The 25,334-nt window shown below is 41.2% G+C and overlaps 1 protein-coding gene across 5 annotated transcripts in view; it reads left to right on the forward strand.

Annotated features, from left to right (window-relative positions):
• NEK10 (NIMA related kinase 10) overlaps positions 1-23,771 on the forward strand; it is a 237,154-nt gene extending 213,383 nt beyond the window's left edge. For all 5 annotated transcript variants that reach the window (XM_072651141.1, XM_072651143.1, XM_072651142.1 and 2 more), the window contains 5 exons: positions 2,348-2,458; positions 10,869-10,977; positions 12,629-12,681; positions 12,771-12,826; positions 20,005-23,771. In XM_072651141.1, the coding sequence (XP_072507242.1) occupies positions 2,348-2,458; positions 10,869-10,977; positions 12,629-12,681; positions 12,771-12,826; positions 20,005-20,053 (378 nt within the window). In that variant the 3' untranslated portion in view covers positions 20,054-23,771. The remainder of the gene's footprint in view (positions 1-2,347; positions 2,459-10,868; positions 10,978-12,628; positions 12,682-12,770; positions 12,827-20,004) is intronic.
• Positions 23,772-25,334: the final 1,563 nt, after the last annotated feature.

A 25,334-nucleotide genomic window follows, 5' to 3' on the forward strand; every position in this document is an offset into this window, starting at 1 on the left:
GTGATGCAGTGGAGGCCTGGAGTCAGGAAGCCTCATCTTCCTGAGTTCACGTCTGGCCTCAGACACTTCCTACCTGTGACCCTGGGCAAGTCATTTAACCCTGTCTGCCTCAGTTTCTTTATAAAATGAACTGGAGGAGAAAATGGCAAACCACTCCAGGATCTTTGCCAAGAATGGTGGGTCAGCTCTGTTATATGCCACAGGATAAGAACTGAAAAACAAAGCCAAAGACCATAGGAGAGAGCAGTTTCAGCTAAATGGTAAGGCTGGACCCCAGATTGCAAGAGGTTGAAAAGGGATTGGGAAATGAGGCAGTAAGTTAATGTGTGTGGATATCATGTTCAAAGATTTCAGCCGTGAAAGAACGTAATGATGATGATGCAATCTTGTCTGAAGCATCCTTTGTACCCCTGGGTGTATCTGCTGTCTCCCGGTTAGAGTGTTAGCTTTCTGAGGGCAGGGCCTGTCTTTGCCTTGTTTTGTATCCTCAGAGCTTAGCGCAGTGCCCGGCACATAGCAGACACTTCATAAATGTTTATGGATGGATTGCTGTTACTACGAATTATCACTTGAGAGTGTGATAGAGTATGTTCCTTAACAACGAGGAGGGGGAGAGAGTGATGTTTTCAATAGAGCAGTGGGGGCAGAAGGCAGATTGTAAGGATTTGGGAGAGTGACTGGTGGTCATAAGATGGAGACGGTAAGTCTATTTTGCTCTTTCTAGGAACAACATATACTCATCGGCTCTGACAGGGAATAGGAGAAAGGGTGCAATGGCACGGTCTGAGTTTCTTCTTCTTTTTCTTTTTTTGGTACAAGGAAGAACCTGTGCTGATCTGAGGAGGCCATGTTTTAGCAGTGCTGGTGTTTTCATTTATTTCCTATTAGGCTGTAGCATCTTTTTTCCTTTGATGGGGCTATGACTCTAAATACCTTACCTGTAGTCATCATATTGAGACCTTGAGCTGATTTCTTTACAAAAAAATCAAGATCATCTGATGGGGGCTCTCCCATATACTGACTGTCCTCACCAGCTCAACATGTCCCTGTCTCTCTATCCTAGGTACACCAGCTGTCTATCCTCTCCTGCAGTTCTGATGGAGGAGCCCTCCTCCTTTATTACACCAGCTTCTTTGTTAGTCCAGAGGCATCTTCATACTCTAGTGTTTGGAACCCATTCAAGGACATCCGTTCAAATTCTAGTTTCCACTACTTGCTTCCTGAGCAATTCTGGGAAAGTTGTTTCCCTAGTCCGAAACTTAATTTCTTTATTGATTAGATTGTAGATCTTGAGCTGGAGCCTCCCAGAGGCCACCCAGCTTAACCCCTCAAGTTCCAAATCCTTTGATCCCATTTTCTGGCCCCTAAAATGGTTCCCATTTTATCCCTTGCCATGGTGTCTAGCTCTCAGTAAGCATGGAACATCGCCTTGTGCCTTGATGATGGAGCTCTGCATGTAAATTAGTTTTTGGGTGAACTTAGTCAAGACCCATTTGGATAGTATGAAAATTGATGAGTAAACATTCATTAAGCCCTGTACTAGGTGCTAGGGATACAAAGACTGAAATGAAACAATATTGGCCTTCAAAGATCTTATGTTCAACGGACGTAAGAACTTACAGTTCAACGGACTGGGAGGGACAGTGTGTACATGTATAAATATATACAAAATAAATGCAAAGTAATACTTTTGGGGAAAAGACATGAGGATCCGTAAAGCCTTCATGTAAGGAGTGACATTTGAGCTGAACTTTGAAGGAAGTTAGGGATCCTGAGAAGAAGGTGAGAAGGAAGACCTTTCCAAGACCGGGGCATGGTTAGTTCAAAGGTTTGGAGATAAGAGATGGAATGTGGTATTTGAGTAATAACGAGGAACGTAACCTGTTTGGCCATGGCAGATGGCCACATTGTACTGATAAAAATGAAAAGTGAGAGGCAAATAAAATCAGTCTTTTAAGTGTAGAAACTCTTTATTATATGTATATATATATATATGTACATATACACGTACATATTATATATGTTTATTTGCAGCATACAGAGTGTAGTGCAATATATGAGAAATATATGGATATATACTATGGTATGTAGAATAAATATAGAAAGTAGGTGTGTGTGCATATACATATGCACAGATATGTGTGTGTATATGCACACATATAGACACAAGACATACACTCAGGGCTATAGCACAAAAAATTATATCATTAGCCCATAGTCTTAAGAAATAAATTCAGATTCCAATTTGAATGCTGTTCAACATCAGCCTTTCCATCCAGAGGACCTCCAAGGCTTCTCAGCAGTGGTCTCAGTGGGGTCATGATCATTGTTTTCTCGTTTCCTGCAGCTCCCTCCTGCTCTGCACCACAATTTGAAAAGAAGGGTTATTGAGAGATTCAAGAAATCCCTCTTCAGCCAGCAGAGCAATCCTTGTAACCTGAAATCCGAAATTAAAAAGGTACAGTCTTCTATATATAGCAACAGCTCCTCTTGGTATTAACTACAGTGCGATGGGGTGGGGTGGGGAACATTCCCTTTCCCATGATGTCCTCATTGATTCTCTGTGGAGGGCACAGGGGAACGATGCTCGAGGTGCAGAATGAGGGAAAGTGACAATTTTAATGCTCTCGTTGATTTCTCCAGTTGTCCTTCTGGGAAGGTAGTATCATATTCCTTGAAGACTAGGGTGATAAAGGAAATCTGAAGAGTTGAATTGTTATTTTATGTAAATATAATTTTAAAAAGTACTTTATCCCTTTAGCTGCTAATATTCAGAGGCTTCACTCGGCTGTGACTCTAGAGGACTTGAGTTCTAGCCCCTGGGCCACCTTTTGCTGGCTTTGTGATGGGAAACAAGTCATTTCCCTGCTCTGAAGCCCAGTGTTCTCAACCATGGGATGAGGGGATGGTTGTTGATCTTTGAGGTACCCTCTTGCTCTGAGATTATGTGATTTGCTGCACTTGGGTGGGTAGGCTGTTATAGATGGGGATTTAGGTTTTGGATAAACTTTGTGTTGTAGATGGGGAAGCTAAAGCATAGAAGAGTTTTAGAAGTTACACAGAAAAGCAGAGCTAAGGCCGGGCCACCTAGTGACAGGGATGACCATTCCTTTTCTAGGCACCATTTTGAGGAAGGATACCAGATTTCCCATTCTCAGATAGACCCAAGTAACACACAGTGTAGTGAGTCTGTTCAGAGGAGTAGTGATGATATAACACCAACAACAATAATATAGAGCATTAATACATACAATTAGTACATAGAGAGAGCATTAATCTAATCTATAGAGCATTAAGGTTTGCCAAGCACCCGAGATAGGCATCTTCTCAGCTGATCCTCACCACAGCCATGTGAGTCACTATTAGATTATCACCTCCTTGTTACCGATGAAGACTCGGGGCCACAGAGCTAGTAAGCATCAGAGACAGGTTTCAAAATAGATCTTCCTGACTCACTCTTGTCCCATTTGAACATCTTATTTTTGTGATTATTAGCATTTTTGGCTGTTTGGGAGTTTACAAAGCACTTTCCCCATATTTTATCATTTGATCCTCACAATGTCCCTGGGAGGTAGGTGTTACAGGTTGCAGTATCCCCATTTGACAGCTGAGTAAACTAAGACTCAAGGAGGTTAAAGCCTGAAGACTTTCTTCCAAGCTTGGGAGTATATCATTTTGGGCAAGGCCTCACAACTTGATCAGTCAGTTTTTCCTTACCAAGTTTCTTGTTCGCCATCACAAACTCAACAGGTAAATGTACTGCTCCTTTTTACTTAGGAAATGTAAAAAAAGAACAGATACAGAATGTTTTTGTCTTTGTCTTGCTTTACTGGTTTCCATGTTGAAAGAGGGGAGGTGTAAAAATGTAGGCAGCTGCAGATAAACAAAACAGACAACCACTTCAGCCAGGATCAGAGAGCTCCTGCCTCTTTCATGGGCTGGATTAGTGCGTAGGGCATAGGAACATAACCACGGGAGATCAGAACAGGAGGGAAGGAGTTTCCAACTATTTGCTCTGCAGTATTTACATGCTGCAGTAGGAATATACACCAAGCATATTTTAAGCAGTCAGAAGTCCAGAATTCCTGAGGAAAGATTGTGCTTTGCTAAAGTCTTGTCATTATTAAAATGATGTACAGCAAAATCTCAGGCGTACGTAACAGTACCAATCCTGGTTTTATGGCGTGAAAGGGACCGTGGCTCTCAGTCTCTCTGGTGGCCAGATTGGGACAGCCACTCTCTGAAGCACCAGGACTTGGTACTGCTTAAAAATATACACACACACACTCTCCTTTTATGTTGGTTGAGTGTCCTGGTTCATTCGCCATTAATTGACTATCATCTTCCTCTCTGCACCTGATATGTTAGGTGGCCAAGAAACTCACATAGCTCTTCTTTGGATATCTTTCTTTCCACCAACCTTTTTGTGTCCCCCACTGCCTGAGAGTAGGTTCCTATTAATTCCATTAATTCATAAGATTCCATTAATCAAGAGACTATAAAGGACATTGGAGTAACTTGAGAGGGTCCCAATTGGAGGTCAACTTGTCTGTATTTTACAACCTTGTAGAGCAGTCTGAGCTAGCCTCGCAAGAATCCCATTGGGTATTCTTTGGAAAGCAGTTTGAGGAAAGAGCCTTGATACCCCAGAGAACCCTCCCATGGTATTACATGCTATGTAGGAAATACAAATGGAAAGTCTCGGTGTAGCTAGAGAGTAACCTGAAGGATTAATGGGGTGCCCAATACAGTAGATGTTCTAACCTTAAAGGAGGGAGAAGGATGATGCTTGCTTGACTCTGAGTTCAGTGATCTAGCATTATGTAGGAGAAATCTAATGGAGGCCACAACCCTCTGTGACACCAAGGCTTTAAGTCTGATCATGAACTGTAGGGAGGATGAGCTCCATCTTCCTCCAGAAATCTGGTTCTGCTCAGGGAGCACAGCCGAGCTAAGTTCTGTTGTCCTTGTCCCATGGACCCAAGCATCATGCCAAGCCTTTTTCCTCTTATCACCTCTCTGCCTTGCAGTTCTACTCCAGCTTGGGTCATTTATTGCCTAGCCCATTCCACGTGACCCTTCAGAATTCCCACTGTATTATCCACAAATATCCCTACATCCTCAACCAATCTTCTGTCATTTCGTCTGCCTTTTTGGTTTAAGTGAAATGGGACTCTACCCTGAGGATTCCACCTGCATGCAGTCTGTCTCACTGGTGCCCTTCCTTCTTTTTCTCTCCTGCCTCCAAACTGTCCTGATAGGGACTTGCTGCACTAGCCTGCTGGATCACCCATTCTTGTGCTTTCGAGGGTCCACTTAAGCAGCTTCCTTAATGACCCCATCCTTCTACCAATAGAGGGATAAGGCCAGATTACCAGACAGTAAAGCTTCTAAAAGCAGAATTTCCCTTTCTTGGGGGGCCAGGGGGTATTTGCTACCTCCTTATCCCTAACACACGGGACCCTCCTTGACCTGAGTTTGACCTATCTAGAAACCCAGGCTAGCTGAATCCCAGAATCTCAGAGCTGAGAAGGAACTCAGTGGCCGCTCGCTCCAGCCTGTTACCAGACAGGAATCCCTTCCGTAAACATGCCCCCAAATAGACATCTTGCCTTTGCTTAAAGATTTCCAGTGATGGAAAGCCCAGTAACTCCCAGCCTGTTCCATTTTGAGATGGGGCCAGTTATTACGGAATTTCTCCTTGTAATGAATTGAATTTTTGCCATCCCCTCTAAGGCCTTAGAGAGCAAGTCTAATCTCCTTTTCACCTGAGAGCCCTTCAGAGAAAAGATTAAAGACAACTACTATATTCTCCCACCCCATACCTTCTCTTCTCCAGGGGAATCATCCCTAGTGCCATCATTTGATCCACCATTGACATGGTCTTGAAGCTCCTACAACATGCTATTTCTTCTCCTTCAGAAACCCCTCCCAACTTATCCATGTTCTCCCCAACAAAGAAGCACCGAGTGGTTTGATCAGGTCAGATTCCAGTGGGATTGTCTTGTCACTTCCCATGTTCTGAACAATAAGGGCTCTACATAAGGGTTAGAGTCACCCTCTTGGTACTCATGTCCCATTGCTGCCTGCTGTTAAGTCACTGCAATTCCATAAATTAAACTCTGATGCAAACAAACAGGTATTTTTTCGCATTGACCACCACTATCCAGCCATGACTCCCTTGAGTTGATTTTTTTGAACCCAAGTATGGAACTTCTGGTCTCCATGGTAATAGATAATGATTATTTAAAAAGCTGCTAGAAAACAAGAGAAATAGCATTTAGGGTTCCCACAAACATAGTTTTCTATGAAGATTTCTGTTAAAATATAATGTAGCATGTTCTCAAAGTGGCATAAGTCAGGTAAGGAGGATAGAGGAAAAGAGGAACATATAGCAAAGAGTTGAAGAGGGGGGATGATGGAGGAGAGAGAGTCAGCAATACTGGTCAGAATCCCTTTCATTTCTGCTCCCTGCTTTCATTAAGTGTTGCCCAATTTCCTTTAGAAGCTGCCCATAGGAAATTAGATGCTTCCTGGTTTGTATGTTAGTTTTAGCTCCAAGTGATGCCCTTCTTTTGTGCTAAGGTCACCAAGATCAGTCACATGAGTTCTGATATGAATAAAGTTGTCATTGTCTCCAGTTGTTTTTTTGATGCTTTTGGTTTTTTTCCTAAAATGTTACAATTTAAATTATCCCTCAGTATTTCAAGGAGTCAGGATTTCACTGATGTAGCCACTCCTTCGTCTGACACAGATAGCAACTCCTCTGACTTAGCAGTCAGTTTTTGTGAATTTCTGTCGTTTGAAATGTTTTTTCCCATTATCCTCAGGCTGACTTCTTGGCTATATTGGCTAGTCTGGTCCTTGGACAACAGATGTCACCTGTCATAGAGCCATTCCAGCTTGCTAGAATCTGGCTGAGTCTAAGGTCTGTTGCCTTCTAGAACCTAAAATCAGAGTAGGTCTTTACTGAAGGACATTATCTATTGACCCTTTATTAAATACTAAAACTGTATGGTTCTCTTTAAGATAGAATCATTCAAGACCCAAGCTTCGTATTTTGGTAAAGTTAGTATGGGGCAGCTAGGTGGTGCAGTGGATAGAGTTCTGGGTCTCAAGTCAGGAAGATTCATCTTCCTGAGTTCAGATCTGGCCTCAGATACTTACTAGCTATGTGACCCTGGCCCAAGTTACTTAACCCTATTTGTCTCAGTTTCCTCATCTGTCAAATGAACTGGAGAAGAAGATATTAAATCTCTCCAACGTCCTTGCCAAGAAATCCTAATTAGGGTCACCAAGAGTCAGACACGATAAAAATGACTGAATAACAACAAAAAGTATGTTGTGAGCACATCCATGTATTTTATTTAATGTATTTAACGTAATGTAATGATTTTTAACTTCCTAGGCAGAGCTAGAAGATAATGTAGATTACATGGTCCAAGCTCTTTGTTTGACAGGTGAGGAAACTGAGGTCCAAGAAGTTAGTGAATAGGCCAAGGTCATCCAAGTAATAAATCCTGAGTTTTTTGTAACTCTGGACAATAGAATTACCTCTGAGCCAACAGAGATGTAGTGCACGAGTTTTCTGGAGAGGAAAGGATCAGGGTTGTCCAGTTTGAATTCTGTCAGGGATGCTTCTAGAGGAATTGTGGGCTTGTGAAATGATCTTTTAGGAAGACCCAGGTTCAAATGTGCAACTTCCTTTTATTAGGCATGTGACCTCAGGCAAGGAACTTAATACCTCTGGCCTCCACTGTCTTTCCCTATATAAGGGTCAAATGTAATGATCCCTTCTGACTCATCAATGATCCCATGATTCTATTAAGTAGATTCAAATGTGTTTGGGATTATAGCATGCCCCCCTAAGTAAAACAACCATCTGTAATAAAATTTTTATATGTTCTGGTTTAATAATGCCTAAAAGAAGTGTCCCTGATCATCCAGTCTCGTATTTCCAGTGTCTCCAGTGAATTTCTACTTGTATGTCATTGTTTCCCTCATCCAGTTTGTCATTTCCTGCTAAAACCTGCTTCCTTTCCTGACTTTTCAGTCTGTCTCTATCATAGTCCCCCACTCCCAAGTTACCATTGACTCATCACTGTTTCATGCCACCCTTGTCATCCATGAAGACACCAAGGCCCATAGATCTGTCCATTAAAATGCCTTCAACATCTATGTTTCTGCCCTCCCTGTCACCACCCTAGACGATTCAATCCATCCTGCATACTCCTGCAGTACTAATCTATCTTAAATTCCATGTGGATTTGTAAAGCTGGAGCATATCCAGGGGACAACCAGGACAGTGAAAGTCCTTAAGTCCATGCCAAGGGAGACTTGATTGAAGGCTCTAGTGTGATTTAACCTGGAAAAGAGGAGTTGGAAGACAGGATACAGACATGATAGCTAGCAAATATTTGAAGGCCAGTCTTGTCAAGTCAGCAAACATTCATTAAGCACTAAGGATGTGCCAGTGCTGTGTTAGGTACGGGAGTGACAAAGAAAGTCAGAAAACAGTCTCTGCTCTCAGAGAGCTCATATTCTAATGGAGAGATAACATTCAAACAGCTACATCCTTAAGCATAAGACTAATCTATCCATCTGTCTCTAAATCTGTCTATGGTAAACAGAGGTAATCTTCAAGGAAAGGCACTCACAGCTTGGGGCGGGGGGGGGGGGGGGACTGGAAAGACCCCTGTAGAAGGTAGAGTTTGAGCTAAGCCTTTACAGGAAGCCAGAGAAACCAGGAGGCAAAGTTGGACCCCAAAGTGCAGAGCTAAGAACCACAGACTGAGGTGGCAAAGAGGCTGGTTCAGCACCATGGCCAGAGGTGGCAAAGAAGTCAATTCAGAGGGTCAGAAGGTGACACCGGGCTGCCTCTGGAGCTCGTGGGGGCCGCCCCCTTGGAGCTCTCCAGGCAAAGGCTAGGTGGATGGCTACTCTGTGGGTGTGTTGTAGATGGTATTCTTTTTCAGATGGGGGCCTCTGCTGTTTCTTCCAGCTCTGAAACTGATTCTGTGGAAAAGCTTTTCTATTTCTTGTCACTGAAAGGACCATGTTAGGAAGCCCTTGCATACAAAGAGTAAGATTTGTAGAGAAAGTTTTGTGTGAACCAATGTGCTCATTATGATTTGAGATCAAGTCTGCTTTGTTCTATCTTAAGGCCCCCAAGGACTGGGGCTGGCTTGTTCACAGTCATATTTTTGTATTCTCAAGTATATATCCTGTAGAAGTGCATTTGCGCTCTCTCCCTCTCCCTCTCCCTCTCCCTCTCCCTCTCTCTCTCTCTTTATCTCTCTCTCTCTCCCTCCCTTCCTCTCTCCCTCCCTTTCTCCCTCCTTCTCTCTCTCTCTCTCTCTCTCTCCTCCCCCCTCTGCCCCTCCCTCACTCTGTCTCTTCTCCTCCCTCTCTGCCTCCCCCTCCCTCTCCCTCTAAACACTTATACACACACACATACATACATACACACACATTTATCAAATGACTACCTTGATGGCATCCCATGCAATATTTAATATTTAAAAGCTACCTATAATTTCCTCCTATTTTCACTGTTATTTGGATACCATCCCATTACTTGGTAGTTTCCATTAATTTCAGGTCCTTAAATGCCCCTGAAGGCAAATGAATGAATCAGTAAAAATAAGCATTCAAAGCCTTTATGGTGAGTATGTGCCAAGCACTATGCTAAGGTTCTAGGGGTAGAAATAAAATATTGAGGAAAGTCCTTGTTCTTAATGCATGCACATTGTAATGGTAACAAAGAGGAGGAGGAGAAGCAAGAAGAGAAAGAGAAAGAGGAAGAAAAGACAGGAGGACAAAGAGAAGAGAAGAAGGTTAGGGAGAAGGAGGAAAACCACTAGCATTTATGTGGTGCTTTTAGATTTGCAAAATTCTTGATGCACAGGAGAGAGAACATGTCAAGATTTAAGAAAAGCCGTGCCTCCTTTCTGGCTGTCGTGTGTTTTGGGGCAGCTTGAAATCTGACAGAGGAAGGAACTTTTGGGATGGCAAGTACCCAGGGTACATTAGAGAAGCACTGTGGTTGGAAGTCATGAATTGGGCCATGCCTTCAAAAGGGAAAGGCAGGACTTGACTTAGGTTGCATTGTTTGAATGGTCCAGTGCACATCTGCTTTGTCCCTGTAAACTCACATTAAAATGTACTAACTGAAACCTGAAATGACTCCAGCACCACAGCTGCTTGGCACCAGTGGGGAAAAGAGGTGAGAAATTGTTATTTAGAAGTGAAAAAGCTGGCTAGAAGATTCACTTGTGGAGAAGGGGATTCAGTAACTGCTGCTTTCATAAGTTCATGGAGAGAATCGTTTTCCCTCATGTTAGACCAAGTTTCAAAGTGAGAGGAGAAAAATGTTTCTGGACAAAAATTAGTGAATAGCACCTGGAAGAATTTGTATGAAGAAATACAGTTTTCCCTGTTCTATCACTCTTCAGAGAAGGTGAATGAAAGAAAATGTGGTTTGGGCCACGAGATTGTCTTGTTGAGTAATTGGCATTTATTTCCTTTGCATCTGATAGCACTACCACTTTGAGGTTGCATCTCTGCACCATTATATTTCTTTCCACTTCAACATTTTACAGTCATAAAATAGAATGTTCCTAGGACTTTTTATTGCACCTGTGACTAGTGACTCATCTAGCTTTCTATGACTATGAGTTGACTGCCTCTAATTTCTGATAAGCACTTCTGGAAGAAGGAAGATGTTTTCTTATCTATTTACAAGATATTGAAAGCCACAGAGTTCCAACTCTTATATGCCTGATCACAAAGAATGAAAAGCCCTATGAATCTCACCCCATTTGAGCTGGAGAAAATTCTTCTGCTTATCCTTTCATTTTGCTTTTCAGCTATCCCAAGGATCTCCAGAGCCAATCGAACCAAACTTTTTTACAGCAGATTGTCATTTATTACTGCATTCATCAGGTGGAAATACCCTGTCCCCAAATGACAGGACAGGTAATGATTTTGTGCTAAGAAGATACTTTGAAACCTACTTTTCTGCTAGGAAATATGTTGTTTTGATTAGCAGTTTTCAGAAAAGAGAATTTAGCTTAGAAAGAAAAGAAAACAGAAGCAATTATTCACTATCCATGGCAACAAGGAGGACAGGATAGAATCAGAGGGACTGGGGATATCACTTCTAACTCAGACCCATTGAAGTTTACCAGGCATTCTTTTAGCTTCTGTGTTTCATCTTCATACCTTCCCTTTAATGCTTATTACCTGAGGGACCCCCCAGGCAGAGTCATTTAGCTTCCTCAATCTTACCTGTAAAATGAGAGACTTGGAGGAGATGGCCCCTGGGGTCCCTTTCATCTCTGAGTCCCAGCTCTTAGCATCCTGCGTTCCTTGATCCTTTAATATTAGTGCTACAAGCATCATTGCAAGTCCAGTTGCCTTGATTTGCTTCTCCTCTTCCTCTTGCTCATTTGGTGATGGCAGTGTCTATGAGGTGAAATGCCCAAGAGAAGGAGGGAAAGGAGGAGGAGGAAGGAAGGGTGGGGCTAGTCAGGCCTTGAATGATTTGAGGAAGATTTGAATGAGGGGTCTAAACGGAATTGTTTCTGAACATCTCTTGCATGGATTCAGTACTCCTATGACTGTGAGAAGGTGACTGTGAGCCTGCAGACCCTTCCCCAGTCTTTGAAGCTTACTGGGCTAGCCACACATGCTTGATCCGGAACCAGGGCCATCTTGCTAAATTTAGAAAGTACAAGGGATTTTGTTGGGCTCTAGTCTCGGACAAATTGGTCTGGCTCCTCAAATGACTGATTTTTTTCTAGGTTTTGTAATAGTTACTGCAGCATTTTCCCAATATTCTTAAAGTCTTGGCCGAAGGTTGGCAGTTTGGCCAAGGTTCTCAGATGAGGAGCACGGGGAAGCCAACAGGCCCTCAGGTCAAGGTCATGCAGGGAGCACAGTAGTTTGTTCCTGATGTACCTGATGTCTTGTAAGACAAATGAATGGGTTTCAGACCAGGGATGTTCTGAGGAGTGAAGTAAACCAGCACTCACTTTTTCTAGGGCTTTCTAGGTTCCACTCAGGCACATTGACCCAGCTCTGGGTTCCAGAAGGACGTCAGGGCCCATTATGTCATGGCCACCTGGGGGAAGGGAAATGCAGCAACCAAGGACAAGACTCTTGTGGTTTGGTTTTTATTTTTCAAACCTCCAGCGCTTAGTTTAAGCTGGGTTTGATTCCCCTCTAGGGAGCCACACAAAAGGCTCAGCTGCCTTTCATTGCACCCCCTTGATTTCCTCCAGATTCTTTTCCTGCCAAGTGTATGCCTCATTTGTGCACCTTATTGGCTACCTGGGGTTTCTGTAGCTAAGCAAGGCAGTCCATGACAGTCTGACTCTGGGAACCAGTCTCTAGTTTATTTGCTTAACAATGGGTAAGGAGTCTTTTTTTGCAATAGAAATTCCTTCTTCAGCTTTTCATATTAGCATTATGATTGATCTAATAGGAGAAATTAAAAGTCCCCATTTTTATCATTAAGAAATGGCTTTGTTCTCCCCACAGTCATGTCGTAATTGCTATAAAATTTTAACTTGACCTCAACTAGATTTCTAATGTTCAGTTACCTGATATCATTTCATTGTTTCAGGTCTCCCTAACAGCTTTGATCTGGAGGAGGGAATAACCTATGAACAGATGCAGGTCAGGTTTGAACAATTATCCATTTTTGTTGTGCTTGACTTTATACTCAATGAGCAATGGTTACTGAACTGAATTTCCTTCACCTCTAGACTGTGATTGAAGAGGTCCTGGAAGAAAGTGGCTATTACAATTTTACTTCTAACAGGTGAGATCCAGCATTTCCTTTAAAAACAGGGAAGAGGAATTGGGAGAGTGGAATGATGAATCTGATTTATACCTTCAATTTCAGCTTTCTTTTTCCAGTTTTCATTGAAAATCATTTTTGAAAAAATACATTGGTCTGGACTAGATAAAACCGTAGATAAAAGAGATTTCTGTCAGTTCTTTATTGCGGATGCAGCTGCTGTATTCTCTATTGAAACAGAAAGATGGTGATCACTCAGTTGCAATTTTGCCTCGTTAACTCTTCTTCCATTAAAAAAATAATAAATGAAATTAAATAAAAGGCACTTCCAAGCCAGGCATCTTATTAGAAGTTTTTTCTCTCCTTCCTCTTGAAGGGCTGCAAATTCATGTTTCCCAAACACAGAATAGCATATTTTATTCCTCATTTAGAAATCACACACACACACACACACACACACACACACACACACACACACACACACTAAAAAAGACATACTGATTGGGGGTGGAAGATTTGCTATTATAGAGAACCATTCCCTGAATATAATTAAAAATCTTAGATATCTTTGAGCTGTTTGTGATCGATGAAGATTCTACTAGTTTCTCATTTAATTTCTGTATTTTGTCACTCACGTTGACCCCAGTAGACCAGCATCTTAGCTTCATAGAATTCTAGAACCTAAAGTTCATCCCATCTGAGGACTTCACTTTAGTTCATGCCTCATTGTTTGCATGTTGCTCCACCATTTGACCATAGGCTTCTGCAGAGCAGACTGTCCTTTGCCCTTCTTGGCATCCCTAGCACTTAGCCCAGTGCTTTGCACACAACAGGCACTTAATAAATGCTTGTTGGCTTGTCCTGTTGCCTCCAGCACCTTGTCCCAGCTTTGCTGCTGAATCCTCTCCTCATCAAGTTATTTATACACTTACATACATAGTCATTTATCAGTGGAACTCAGGGTAAAATTCCAACTTTGTCCCAGGAAGAATACAGGACTGCTTATGTGGCCATGCTGCTCACCCTTCCAGGTCAACAACCCCCTCCCCTCCACAAACAAAGACTGAAAAAAAGAAACACTTTAAGGCCATTAGGCGATTTTTTAAAAACTGCTTTGGAGAGATGGTTCAATTCTCGACTGCTCTTATCTCTTCTCTGCCAAGATTTTTCTCATGAATCTCACATGTCTAAGATTACTCAACTACTATCTTGGTTTGATGATTTATTTCCAAAATACGACTTCTATAAATGTGGATTTGTTATGATTGTTCAGAGAAGGGATGAGTAATTCTTGTTCTCCAAAGATATATCGTTATAAGAAATTACCACCACCACCCACCCACCAACTTTCTCTGGAGCGTTAGTTGAATAATTGACTTTTCCTTTCTACTCAGTACAGTCCTGAAATGCAGTATGAATACAAAATTGTTCCTCTGAGGCTTGGTATATCCAATCTTCTCTGGATGACACCAGCCCCTGTGTCCTTGATTTGAAATGCCTCCTGACTTGAAGTTGGAATTTGCTTAAACTTGCAGGAGAATGATGGCAAACTTTGTAAACTGCATTCGTGTGGAAGCCAAAAGTCTCAGGCCCCTCTTAGTCCCCAAACCCAGAAGAAATAGCAAAAGCTTGGTATATAAGGAAGCTGCAAGGAAGCTTCCATTTCTAGGGTGCCTGGAGCCAGTTGTTTTCAGCAAGGTTGAAACCTATTGAATCTGCTGTCAAAGCTGGAAGACACTGATCTGAGTCCCAGCTCTGGCAGGGATCAGTCCAGTGGCCTGGAGGAAGTGATTTCTTCTTCAGGTCTTACTTTCTTCCCTTTCTTCAGAGAATGAAAACGAGGCCATTTCTAAGGTTCTTCATGGTCCTGAAATCCTACAGTTAGTTCTGTAGCTGCCATGAGACTTCTTAGAGGAGTTCTGTCTCTTGTTGAAAAAATGAAATACACACACACACACACACACACACACACACCCCTACATATATGTATGTATATACATATGGATGTGTACACACACACACACACACACACACAAACATATTGCTCATGTAGAGAAATTATGGCTACCTTTTCTTAATCCCATCATTCTTAATACTTCTCAGAATTAGAGCTCACAGTAATCCAACCAGATCTCTAGAAGGGTAGCTTCAAACTCAAATTATATTTGGTTTAAATTTGTTGCACTAATTAATATGCACCACTAGTCTAGTCAACATAAAGGACTTACTATGCATCGTGTTATGCTCATTTCTGGGGGTACCAGGAGCCAGGTGACCTGGATTCAGGAAGACCTGAGATCCAATCCAGCCTCAGACACTCACTAGTTGTGTGGCCAAGTCACTCAACTGCTTCCTGCCTCATTTTCCTTGACTGTAAAATAGGAATAATAAGAACACCTACCTGGCAGTAAAGTGCTTACCGCAGTGCCTGGCACATAGAGCAGGAGCATAATATATGCTCGCTCCCTTCCTTCCCTCGGAGCCTACCATCTAATGAGGGAAATAGCATATGCACAGTTATGTACAGACAAGATATTCGTTGCTTACCATCAGAAACATCTGTTGATCCAAAGTCCCTATACATCTGAATGGAAGGACTGCTAGCCACACACCATGCGAGCCTGGGGGAGCCTGAAGCTACCCTTGGATTTGTGGTGTGGTTTGAGATCCTCGTTCTGGAGCACACAAAGAACAGAATATTTTCCTCACTATGATAAAGAGATGATATTGTCTCATATGAAGATGATGCATGTGACATATCAAAATTCTGAGCTGAAAGGAATGGGAAACATAGCTCACAGAATCAGATTCAGATAATGAGCTGGTCACATACTTGTTTTTATTAGCTCCCAGGTCCCCCTACTTCCAGCTTTTTATAGCAGCTGCAGCTCCTAGGCAGGGTATTTCTTGGGAGCTAATCACTAACTGAGAACAATAACCCTTGATGCTGCCTAAAGCCATCAGCTGTTTCCAGGTGGCCATGAATTGCCAAGAAATGGGACAGGTTCCAATTAGAAATAGCTAATTATCCATAAACAGAGAAAAATGCAGCAACCATATATTTCAAAATAAGATCATCTGTCACTCTGCTATTTTCTCTACAGACAAACTCTGAAAGTACCTTAAAGATAGGGAGATAATCTTGAGAATTTCATATATAATTCAGAATGTATTCCTCCTTACTCCCAGCCTCAGAGAAATGTTTCTACCATCACCCACCCAGATCCTCTGATCTTTATGAAAGGCTTAAAGATCAGAACTGGAGTCAGGACACCTAATTCAAGTGCCAGCCCATTTCCTTTCTCTGGCCTTGGTCTCTAAAGGCCGCAGAATGAGAGGGCCGGCATCTACAGCTTTCAAGGCCCTTTCCAGGTCTCCGTTTGGGGACCCCTAATCTATAGTGTTAGTTGATAATACCAGATTGTTGGCTTAATATAAAACCTTCCATGAGGGCTTCCAAGGAAACACTTTATAGAGGAGCCCCATTCTGGTGGACCCTGCCTTTGGGAAATTTGTAGGTCAAGGCAAGTAACATCAACTGAGTGGACCAGGAGCATGAGGCTGAGATACGAGTACAACAATAAGGTGTTTTTTTTTTAATAAATAAAGTATATGTTCATATAGGGCTTGAAAACAGCTATAAACCCAAACTTATTAGAAATATCACTAGTTTCCATATTCTGGTGAAGAGGGGCTGAGAAAAATCTTGTGTCCTCTTACCAAACTGGGAAAGATTGGGAGTGGGGAGAGGCAGAGAAGGGGGATTTTTAAAAAGGTTTAAAGTAATGAGCAACCTGGCTTAATGGCTAGTGTACTGCTGGGCCTGGACCCACGAAGACCTGGCTTCAAAACCTGTCTCTGAAGCTCACTAGTCATGTGACCTTGGGCAGGTCATTTAATTTCTTTCGGCTTCCGGCCACTCACTAAGGCTCAGTTACCAAAGCACAGACATTTTGAGATCTATGTCATTGGAGTGGGTTCTCACATCAGGGAAGAAAATCACAGATCTGGGATTTTCCAAAATTAACTGGACAGAATGTACTTTGGCTGGAAGGATGTTCCAGAGATAAAAAAAAATTACCTTGGAATAGGAGTGAGTGGTATAGGGGAAAGAACCATGGACCAGGCTTAGGGGACTTGATTTCCAACTGTGTGATTGAAGACGATCCATAATTAGTACAGAAGGAGCCTACATTATTTCTGCGGCCTCTTCTAGCTCTAAAATTACATTGTGACTTGGAGCAAGTGAGCCTGATATGAGCAGAAAGACTAGGGTATGGCATGGAAGGGAATGAGAAAAGGAGGCTAGAATGACCCTATAAATAAGTTGATCAACAAGTTATTAAGCCATGTGGCCAGGACTGTGCTAGGGGCTAGGGGCTGAGAATACAAAGGCAAAAAAAAAAAAAGTAACAGTCCCTGTCCTCAGGAAGCCAATATTAGAGCCAATAAGGAGGGAAGGGGGGGGGGGGAGAGAGAGAGAGAGAGAGAGAGAGAGAGAGAGAGAGAGAAAGAGAAAGAGAGAGGTTAGTGAAGGGGAGAGATGGAAGGAGAGAGAGAGAAAGGGAGGGGGAAGAGAAAGAGGGAGAGGGAGGGGAGAGAGAACACAGAGAAAGCAATATATAGATACATATGTATGTATACAAAACAAATATAAATTGAATGTATACTTATATACTAACATATATGGCATAAGTCTGTATATATATTATATGCTATATACGTGTTATTCGATAGATATATGTAAATGTGGATATATCGACATATAGATAGATGTGTCTATATAAATAGAGATGATATATGCCTGAACCAAGCTGACTTTTCTGCTCAGGCCTGAATGCTTTCAGGGCAGAATGAACCAGGGACCAGAGGCTGTGCTACATGAATGTTGGAGCTAGAGAGGATGTGAACATGCTGGTCAGTCACTTAATTTAATAAGCGTTTACTAAATGGCTGCTATATGCAGGCACAATTCTGGGCACCGTGGATTAAAATGGAGTAAATGAAATAATTTCTAGTCTCTTACATTCTAAGGGGTCGGGGTAGGGGTCAAGGTGAGAAGCATATTTTGAAATATGGGCCAGTTAAATAGAAAGAAATAGAGGTAAATGCAGGGCAGTTCAACCCAAGGTATTTGAGGAGGGGGAGCACTAGCAGTTGTTGAATCAGATAGGGCTTCATGGTAGAAGGTGGTGCTTGAATTGCATGCATGGGAGGAAGGTGACACCAAGTGTTGGAAGGCCTGTCATGTGACCTACTTATCTCCAGCAGCGCTCAGAGCTGTGGGTATGAAAGTTTCAGAAAAGGCAGATTTAGGCTTGATGTCAAGAAGACCTTGTTCTAACAGTGAGAGTTGCCCCAGAAGTTGCCTCAGTTTCCTGTTAACTGGAAGTCTCTGAGCCAAGGCTGGATGACCACTCATTGGGGATTTTTCTAGAGGTTTTCTGTCTGGTTTGTTGTGTGTTTGTCCTTCGTTGCTGAAGAAGACCATGCCATCAGAGAAAGAATGACATGACTTGCACTTGGCTTTTGTGTGGAGTGAAGGAGGGCTGTGTGCAGGTCACCAGCCTCACTTCTCCTCCAGAGCCATCTGAATCCAGTGACCAGATATTCATCAGGATGACTGGAGATGCCCCAGGATGAGGCAGTTGGGGTTAAGTGACTTGCCCAAGGTCACACAGGTAGTGAATGTCAAGTGTCTGAGGTGAAATTTGAACTCAGGTCCTCTTGATTCCTGCACTGATGCTCTATCCACTGCACCACCTAGCTGCCCGTCTGGTTTCTTACCTATGGGGTGAAGAAATTGTTCATTCCTACGTTATATAATCTGAGGGGCCCCAGAGGCCATCAAGGACTATGAAGTATCTAAAATTCCTTTTGGAAGGCACTGGGAGCCACTGTTGAAACAGTTTATCTGGGACTTGATAACCCATTAAGCAGATATCATCCCTTAACACTTCAGTATGATCCCATTACTAGATCATACTTAGAAGTCCCTGAGGGAGTAGGCCCCCAAAGAGAGGTGTTTTCATTGGAAGGAGGAGACAACAGTGTCAGTGAAGGATCTAAATCCTAATGTAAGTGCTGGGGGAGGGTAGATCCAGATGAGGTGACTCAAGGGATGAAGCAGGTAGCCAGGAGGTATCCCAAGCAAAGCTAATTAGTCTCATTATTTTTTCTTTAGGAGGTCTTTCCATAATAATAGCTCATATTTATGAGGTATATTAAAGTTTACAATGGAGTCTTCTTCCAGTCCTGAAGATAAATAGCATGCAATCCCCATTCTAGAGATGAATAGGTAGCTAACGGTGTCCCTATCAGTTGGGATACATCAGGGTCAGTATTCGAACCCAGATCTTCTGCCTCTGAGGGTCAGAGTTGTGTGTCCACGCCACTCTGCCACCTATCTCCATTGGTTATGAACTCCAGAACCACTTGTGGTAAGCATTACTGTTTAACTCTTGGCTACATCTATATTTAATTACTCCAAGAAAAGAACATTATTTTTCTCTCTTTTCTTATTGGTGAATCCTCCCAAATTTATGTGCAGTTAGAGAAGACAATCTATGTAGAATCAAATACATGTGTGAACTTTAAAATATGCACCAGGGTTATTTTATGATAGGGAAAAATCACAAACATTTATTAAGTCCTGGCAAGGCACCAAGCAAACAGTCTTTGCCTAGTAGGTGTATCTATCTCTGCATACTTTCATTTGCCAAAATGACTTGCCCAGCAAGTAAAAACATACATTTTAAAGTCTCTTGACATTCAAATATCTACAAGTCACTTTGAATTCCTTCATTATTTTCAATTTAACTGAACAGAGCCAGCACCTTCCTTTCTGAAAGACCCTTTTAGGATTCACATTCAGCAAAAGGTTGGTCTTTCTCAGAAATTTCCATTGCAGTCTTCAGGACCGTGTTTTCATTAATGGCCTCCTAATAAGAGTTCCTCTCAATATGGAATTTTAGACTTTGAAAAGAACTTTGCTGTGATAGAAGCAATGTAAATAGTATATCTTTATTAAAGAGTTGGAGGTTCAAGGAGCCTGCCAATGATGAGTCAGACCTAGGACCTGACCTTCCCTCTTCTGACTCCCCTTTGAAGACTCTTGAGCAGAGAGGCAGGGCTGCCTCTCCTAATTATCAGTAAGAAAGTGTGAAGTTGGTATTTCTCACAAAGACTTTTTCTCTTAGGTACCATTCCTATCCATGGGGAATGAAGAACTATCCAACTAAAAGATGAAAAACTGGTGTTCTGAGTGGACTGGGGTTTTTCCCAATGAAGTTAACCTGCCAGGACTTCATTTATTAAAGTGTAATGGCCAAAGGGATAGGCTCTGCCTGAAGGCTATTGGAGAGAAGAAAGCAAGGCTGAAATGAATCCTGGATGCCTTTCTGGGTTCTTGATGTGTGGGGTACACGGCTGCCATCCGTGGTCGCTCCAGTCTCTGCAGGGAGCTCTGTGCCTGCTACTCAGTCAGAATGCTACAAGTTTCATTTACTGGGAGAAAAACATTCCTTAACAGAACTTTCTTCCATTTTTTAAAAAAGTTTTTTCCTATTTTTTTAAACAATGATTTGATCCTCAGGATTGCTGGAACTGCGTGTTTAAGGGCATGTAGCCTTCCTTGTATCAAAAATAGGGATAGATTTGAAAAAGAAAGAAAACCCACAAGACCCAAATAATAAATTGGGAGATGCACTGTATCCAATGATAATTTTAATAGAAATCCAAAACTGTAATTTGCAACTTAAATGAAAGAATTGGCTTGATATCAACCACCTGGGTGCTAGTAAATTTCAAGCTTGATACAGTGTAGACAGTATTTGCAAGCTGTGCAGCTTCAGAGAATAACTGTCAAGTTTTCAATTTTAGACCACAAGAGTAGACTATATTCATGTACAGTGTGCATATGTATGTATATATACATATATATATAAATGTGTATATATAGAGATATTTTGTGTTTACCTAAAAAATAAATAGCGAGATGAAAGAGATGCTTTGCTGCTAATTAAATCTGCAGGGCTTAATGAAAGTTGAAAAGATGTACACCCCTTCACCGTGATCTGATCATCCTGACTCCATGACCTGCTCTATTGAAGTTTAAACAGTTGTTTAAAAAGAAAATTATTGTGCAATGAATGTTAAGTTCTTATATCCAGTGTGAACTACCGTAAAGAACAACATATATCGATTTGTGTGTATGTATTTATGTGTCAGAATATCAAAATGCCAAACAGCGACACATCTTTGTATAAATCTAGCTGTTGACTATATAAGATTTAGTTTTAAAATGATCATCTTTGGTGCATATGGGTAAATAGACACATGTGTATGCACACTGCTTCCTGTATAACTTAACTACAGTGTATCATGACAAGACTGTGAAAACTTCCTGTGTCAAGTCAGAGCTTCCTTACTACAGGATACTGCATATTCTTTTAATAACCTTAAACAGGTTATTAAAACAGGTTGCAGTAAAGTGGGTGTAAATACTGCTTTTCAACCCTTTGCTGATTTTTAAAAATATGTATTTGTGTTTTTGCTTTTGCACAACAGAGAAAGGATTTGGCTGATTATATATTGCTAAACGAATATCTATTTAGTTTATTTTCTGTTTTAAAATGGTCTAAAGAGAATGGCCCATGTAGTGTGATAACTCTCTTATTGTGATCTGATATATATTTCTAATCAGTTTTTTATGTTTAAAAATATATATTCATTCCCCTAAAGTTTGCATTTATACCCCTGGGGGGGTGTCCATGGGAATCTTTGTTACCAAATCAATTATTACAATGGCAGTATAATTTAAGAGCTATATTTCCAAGGTAATTATAAATGCTTTGTAAAAAAAAATGTAATAGTAAGAAGAAAGAAAAAGTTTAGTCAGAGCTTCCGAAGGCTTACTCCTGCCTGAGCATGGCAGAGCGGAGCTGAGTGATCAGAAGAGCAGTCTTTCTTTCTGATGGCTGCAGAGTTCCTTGGGGCATCCAGGCTTGCTCATAGCGGCCCAGTTACAAGATGGAAGCCCCCAGCTTTGGAGGGGGAGAATAGTGTTTAAACTCTGCATTGTCAAACTTCCCCAGCTTTCTTCTCTCTCTGTTCTCTACCTCCTTGCTCACATGCTGTCCATGGCAGTGATTTTATTTTATGTGTTTTTCACCTAGAAGCAGACACACGAGAATCTGGATTGTTCAGATCTGAAAACATCATAATTCTTTTGATGACTATGGATAGGGATGAGGAGTGACCCCAGCAAGTCACTTACCCTGTTACTTTAATGGCCAAGGGATGATCAACCATCCCCAAATCTATGGGCATAATGAGAGTTCTTCATCCGCATGTCATGTCATTTCAAGTGTAAGGTCAAAGGCTACGAGGACCTCATTTCGCCCATCCACATCCTGGCCTTCATTCAATTATTGATTAATTTTTGTTTAAGCAGCAACCTTGGGGCTTCCATTTCCACATGGCCCCGGCAGTTAATTAAAAGCCCAGGCAAAGCTAGAAGAGGCCCAGAACCTTACTACGGGACAGAAGTCAAGTGCTTCTCATTGCTCCATGCATCCTGGGCTTGGGGCTCATAAGTGTTCTCCTTAGGCAGGAGTGGATGACAAGCGCAGTGATTCCAGCCTGCTTTTGCAGTGCTGAATCCAGGCATCAGACTTTAAGAAAGTGACCCCTGCCACCGCCAACAAAAAGTTTTCCAATGTTTTGTTGTTGTTTTGTAAGTGGGTGCATTAGATATTATTGATCTGGGAGTAGATAAATGACTTTTTTCCTGGAAGTACGTAAGTGTCATTGAGTATACCAGAAGTTACAACTCTTCTACGTATAAAGGGGAGCCCAAAGCATAAACAGCAATAGCAAAGCCTGGCCTGCAATAGCTTCCTGTACATCTATGCCCATACACATTTTTCCTTTTTTCTAAAAGAGCCGATTTTTCAAGTGATCCCTTACATTACCACTATCAGACAAGTGTATGATTCTCCTTGGACATAAGCTGGCTGGAGGGAAGTTAGGTGCCACCTAGGATATGATTTAATGCATTGATTTGTATCCCAAGTGCTTGCAAGAGGTGCTCCAGCTTCTTCCAAAGACTTCACTGACTCCCTAACCCAACACGGAGAAAGTGCCTTATAGTGAAAGTCTATTAATTTTGCTTTTGGCTGTCTTAATCATCTCCCGTGTGAACAAGTTGAGCCGAGAAAGTCTCGATAATCTTTTATTGATTGCATTCCTCTTTTATTTTGTCTCTCTCTTCTGTATAATTTGTGATTATTTGTGCTGCAAAAATCCCACTTAGTTCATGTAATTCAAAGGGACTTAACTTCGTATGGATAGAATACAAATCAGCCTTTGGGGATCACTTTGGATTCGCAGATGCTTCAGTTAATTATGTTTTGATCTGTCAGCTATGTCTGAATATGTGCTCTTGAACTGTATTTTTCTTTTTTAAGTCCAGATTTTCCATTCCTTGTGAAGTGACTGCGACAGTGAAGCCTGCCTGTTGGTCATCAGCATTGTCCTCTCTCACCTATGTGCTCTTGCAAGCCCCTTTTTGGCTAACCTGACATTAGTAACAATAGCTCAGATCCTGCGCCAAGGGTTAATGGCAAAGGCTTTTGGGAAACTTGCTGAAGAAATGCTTCTGTTTAGTGCAATGTCTTTTACTGTTAATTGGCATTCTTACTTCATTGACAAACAGGACTTTGCTTATCAGACAATTCCTAAGTTACCCTAAACATTCCAACGCGTAGCACTGTTGATTAGGGGGCAATGTTATCCTGAGATGAATTTTGATGCTCAAATTCAGGACTTCATCTGGGGTGTTTTCGAACTGTGCCACAAATGTTCACCAACAGTTGCCATGACTATCTTTCATGTGTGATGACCATGATATTGCATGGTTGCTTTTGATCAGTATTATGCAGATAAAAAGCCACATCCTTTGTCATTGGTTTCCTTAGATGTGATTTCTTGAATGAGAGGACCAATGGGAGAGGAAATAGGTTCAGGATATGCTTTGGGTTTTGCTGGTTTAATTTTTTTTAACCTCAATTCCTCTGGAAATAACTTTAGCCTTCTGTATGAAGGCAGAAACTTGACTCTTTTAAGTGCTTTTCATCGCTTGCATCTTGCTTTTTGCCGTCTTTATTTGCTTACACACAGACCAGATGCTGTTAATGCAAAAGGGGTATGGCCAAAGCAACTGCTGAGACATCTCAGAGATTCAACTCTAGGGAACCTAGAATCAAAAAAGTGGTGAATGGTTCCATCTCTTGGCCTTGGCTGCTTAGGTGAAACTCCCTCAAAATATTCGCCTTTTCATTTTTGGCTTCTAAGTACAATTATTACATAATAATTATAGTAATAATTATTATTATTCTAAGTACAATTATTTACGTATATATATACATAACTACTTTGATTAATGTAGACATACACACAAGAAGGCAAGAAAGATACACATATAATATATGTAGGATATATATATGTACATACCTATGCACACATCTATATATATAATAAATTTTATATGTAGCATATGCATGTGTCTTCAGATACCACTTAAATTATATTATTCTAATGAAAAATTTGCATATTCAATTCATGAATTTTAGCTAGATTTCTTTTCAAGTCCAGTGCTGTTGTCTGCAGCATGTGTGTCCGTTAATACTGTTTTTCACATTAATAAGATTTAAATGTTTTCTGGAAACTTCTGTGTCTTTATAGTTAAATTGCACATAGTCAAGAAGACATTACTGTTGATTACATTTTTTTGCTGTTACATTGCTTTGAGATCTAGAAAAAGGAATTTACTATTCTAAATAGCTGACTAATGAGCACTGCAGATTTGTTGTGCCAGTGGGTTGATCCACGATAAATAGCTATTAGGTTTTTTCTTTAAAGCTTACTCACTCATACACACAGCAGTCTCCTTGACAGTTACTACTGGAATTTTTTAGAGTAGTACCTATTTTTTGGTGCTAAAAATAGACTGCAATTAACTGTGGCAATAATTTAATTTTCAACAGAAAATGCAATATCATTTGCCTAGAAATATACAGCAACTTGCTATGAAGTGGGGAAAGTTCTTTGTCCTGTATCCCAAGCTATGTCTGTAGAGGGGAGAGCAGTGAATTACATACCACAGAAATGTGACCTGGAGTGTGATTGTTTCAGATCTGTTCCTGGAGAGACCCAATAAGTTCTTGAGCAAAGCCATGAGTTTTGCCATTAAAAAAAAAAAAATGTAAACGTCTCCTTCACTGTCCTTTCACTGTATCCTTACACATGTAGATAAATGGTTGAGTTTGATTTCATTTTCAAATATATGGACCTGCCCATGAAAAATTACTTTTGGTTTTTTGCAAAGATGTGCAAAACTGTTTCCATAAAGTACGCAGGGATTTGTGCCAGATATTTGAGAGTGACAAGAAGCCATCTATGAAAATAATTTAAAGGCTCCACATCTTAAAGTCAGATTGTGATGGTAGCTCACAAAATAATATTCTTA

This window comes from Notamacropus eugenii, chromosome 3 (assembly GCF_028372415.1).
Source record: "Notamacropus eugenii isolate mMacEug1 chromosome 3, mMacEug1.pri_v2, whole genome shotgun sequence".
Lineage (NCBI taxonomy): Eukaryota > Metazoa > Chordata > Mammalia > Diprotodontia > Macropodidae > Notamacropus > Notamacropus eugenii.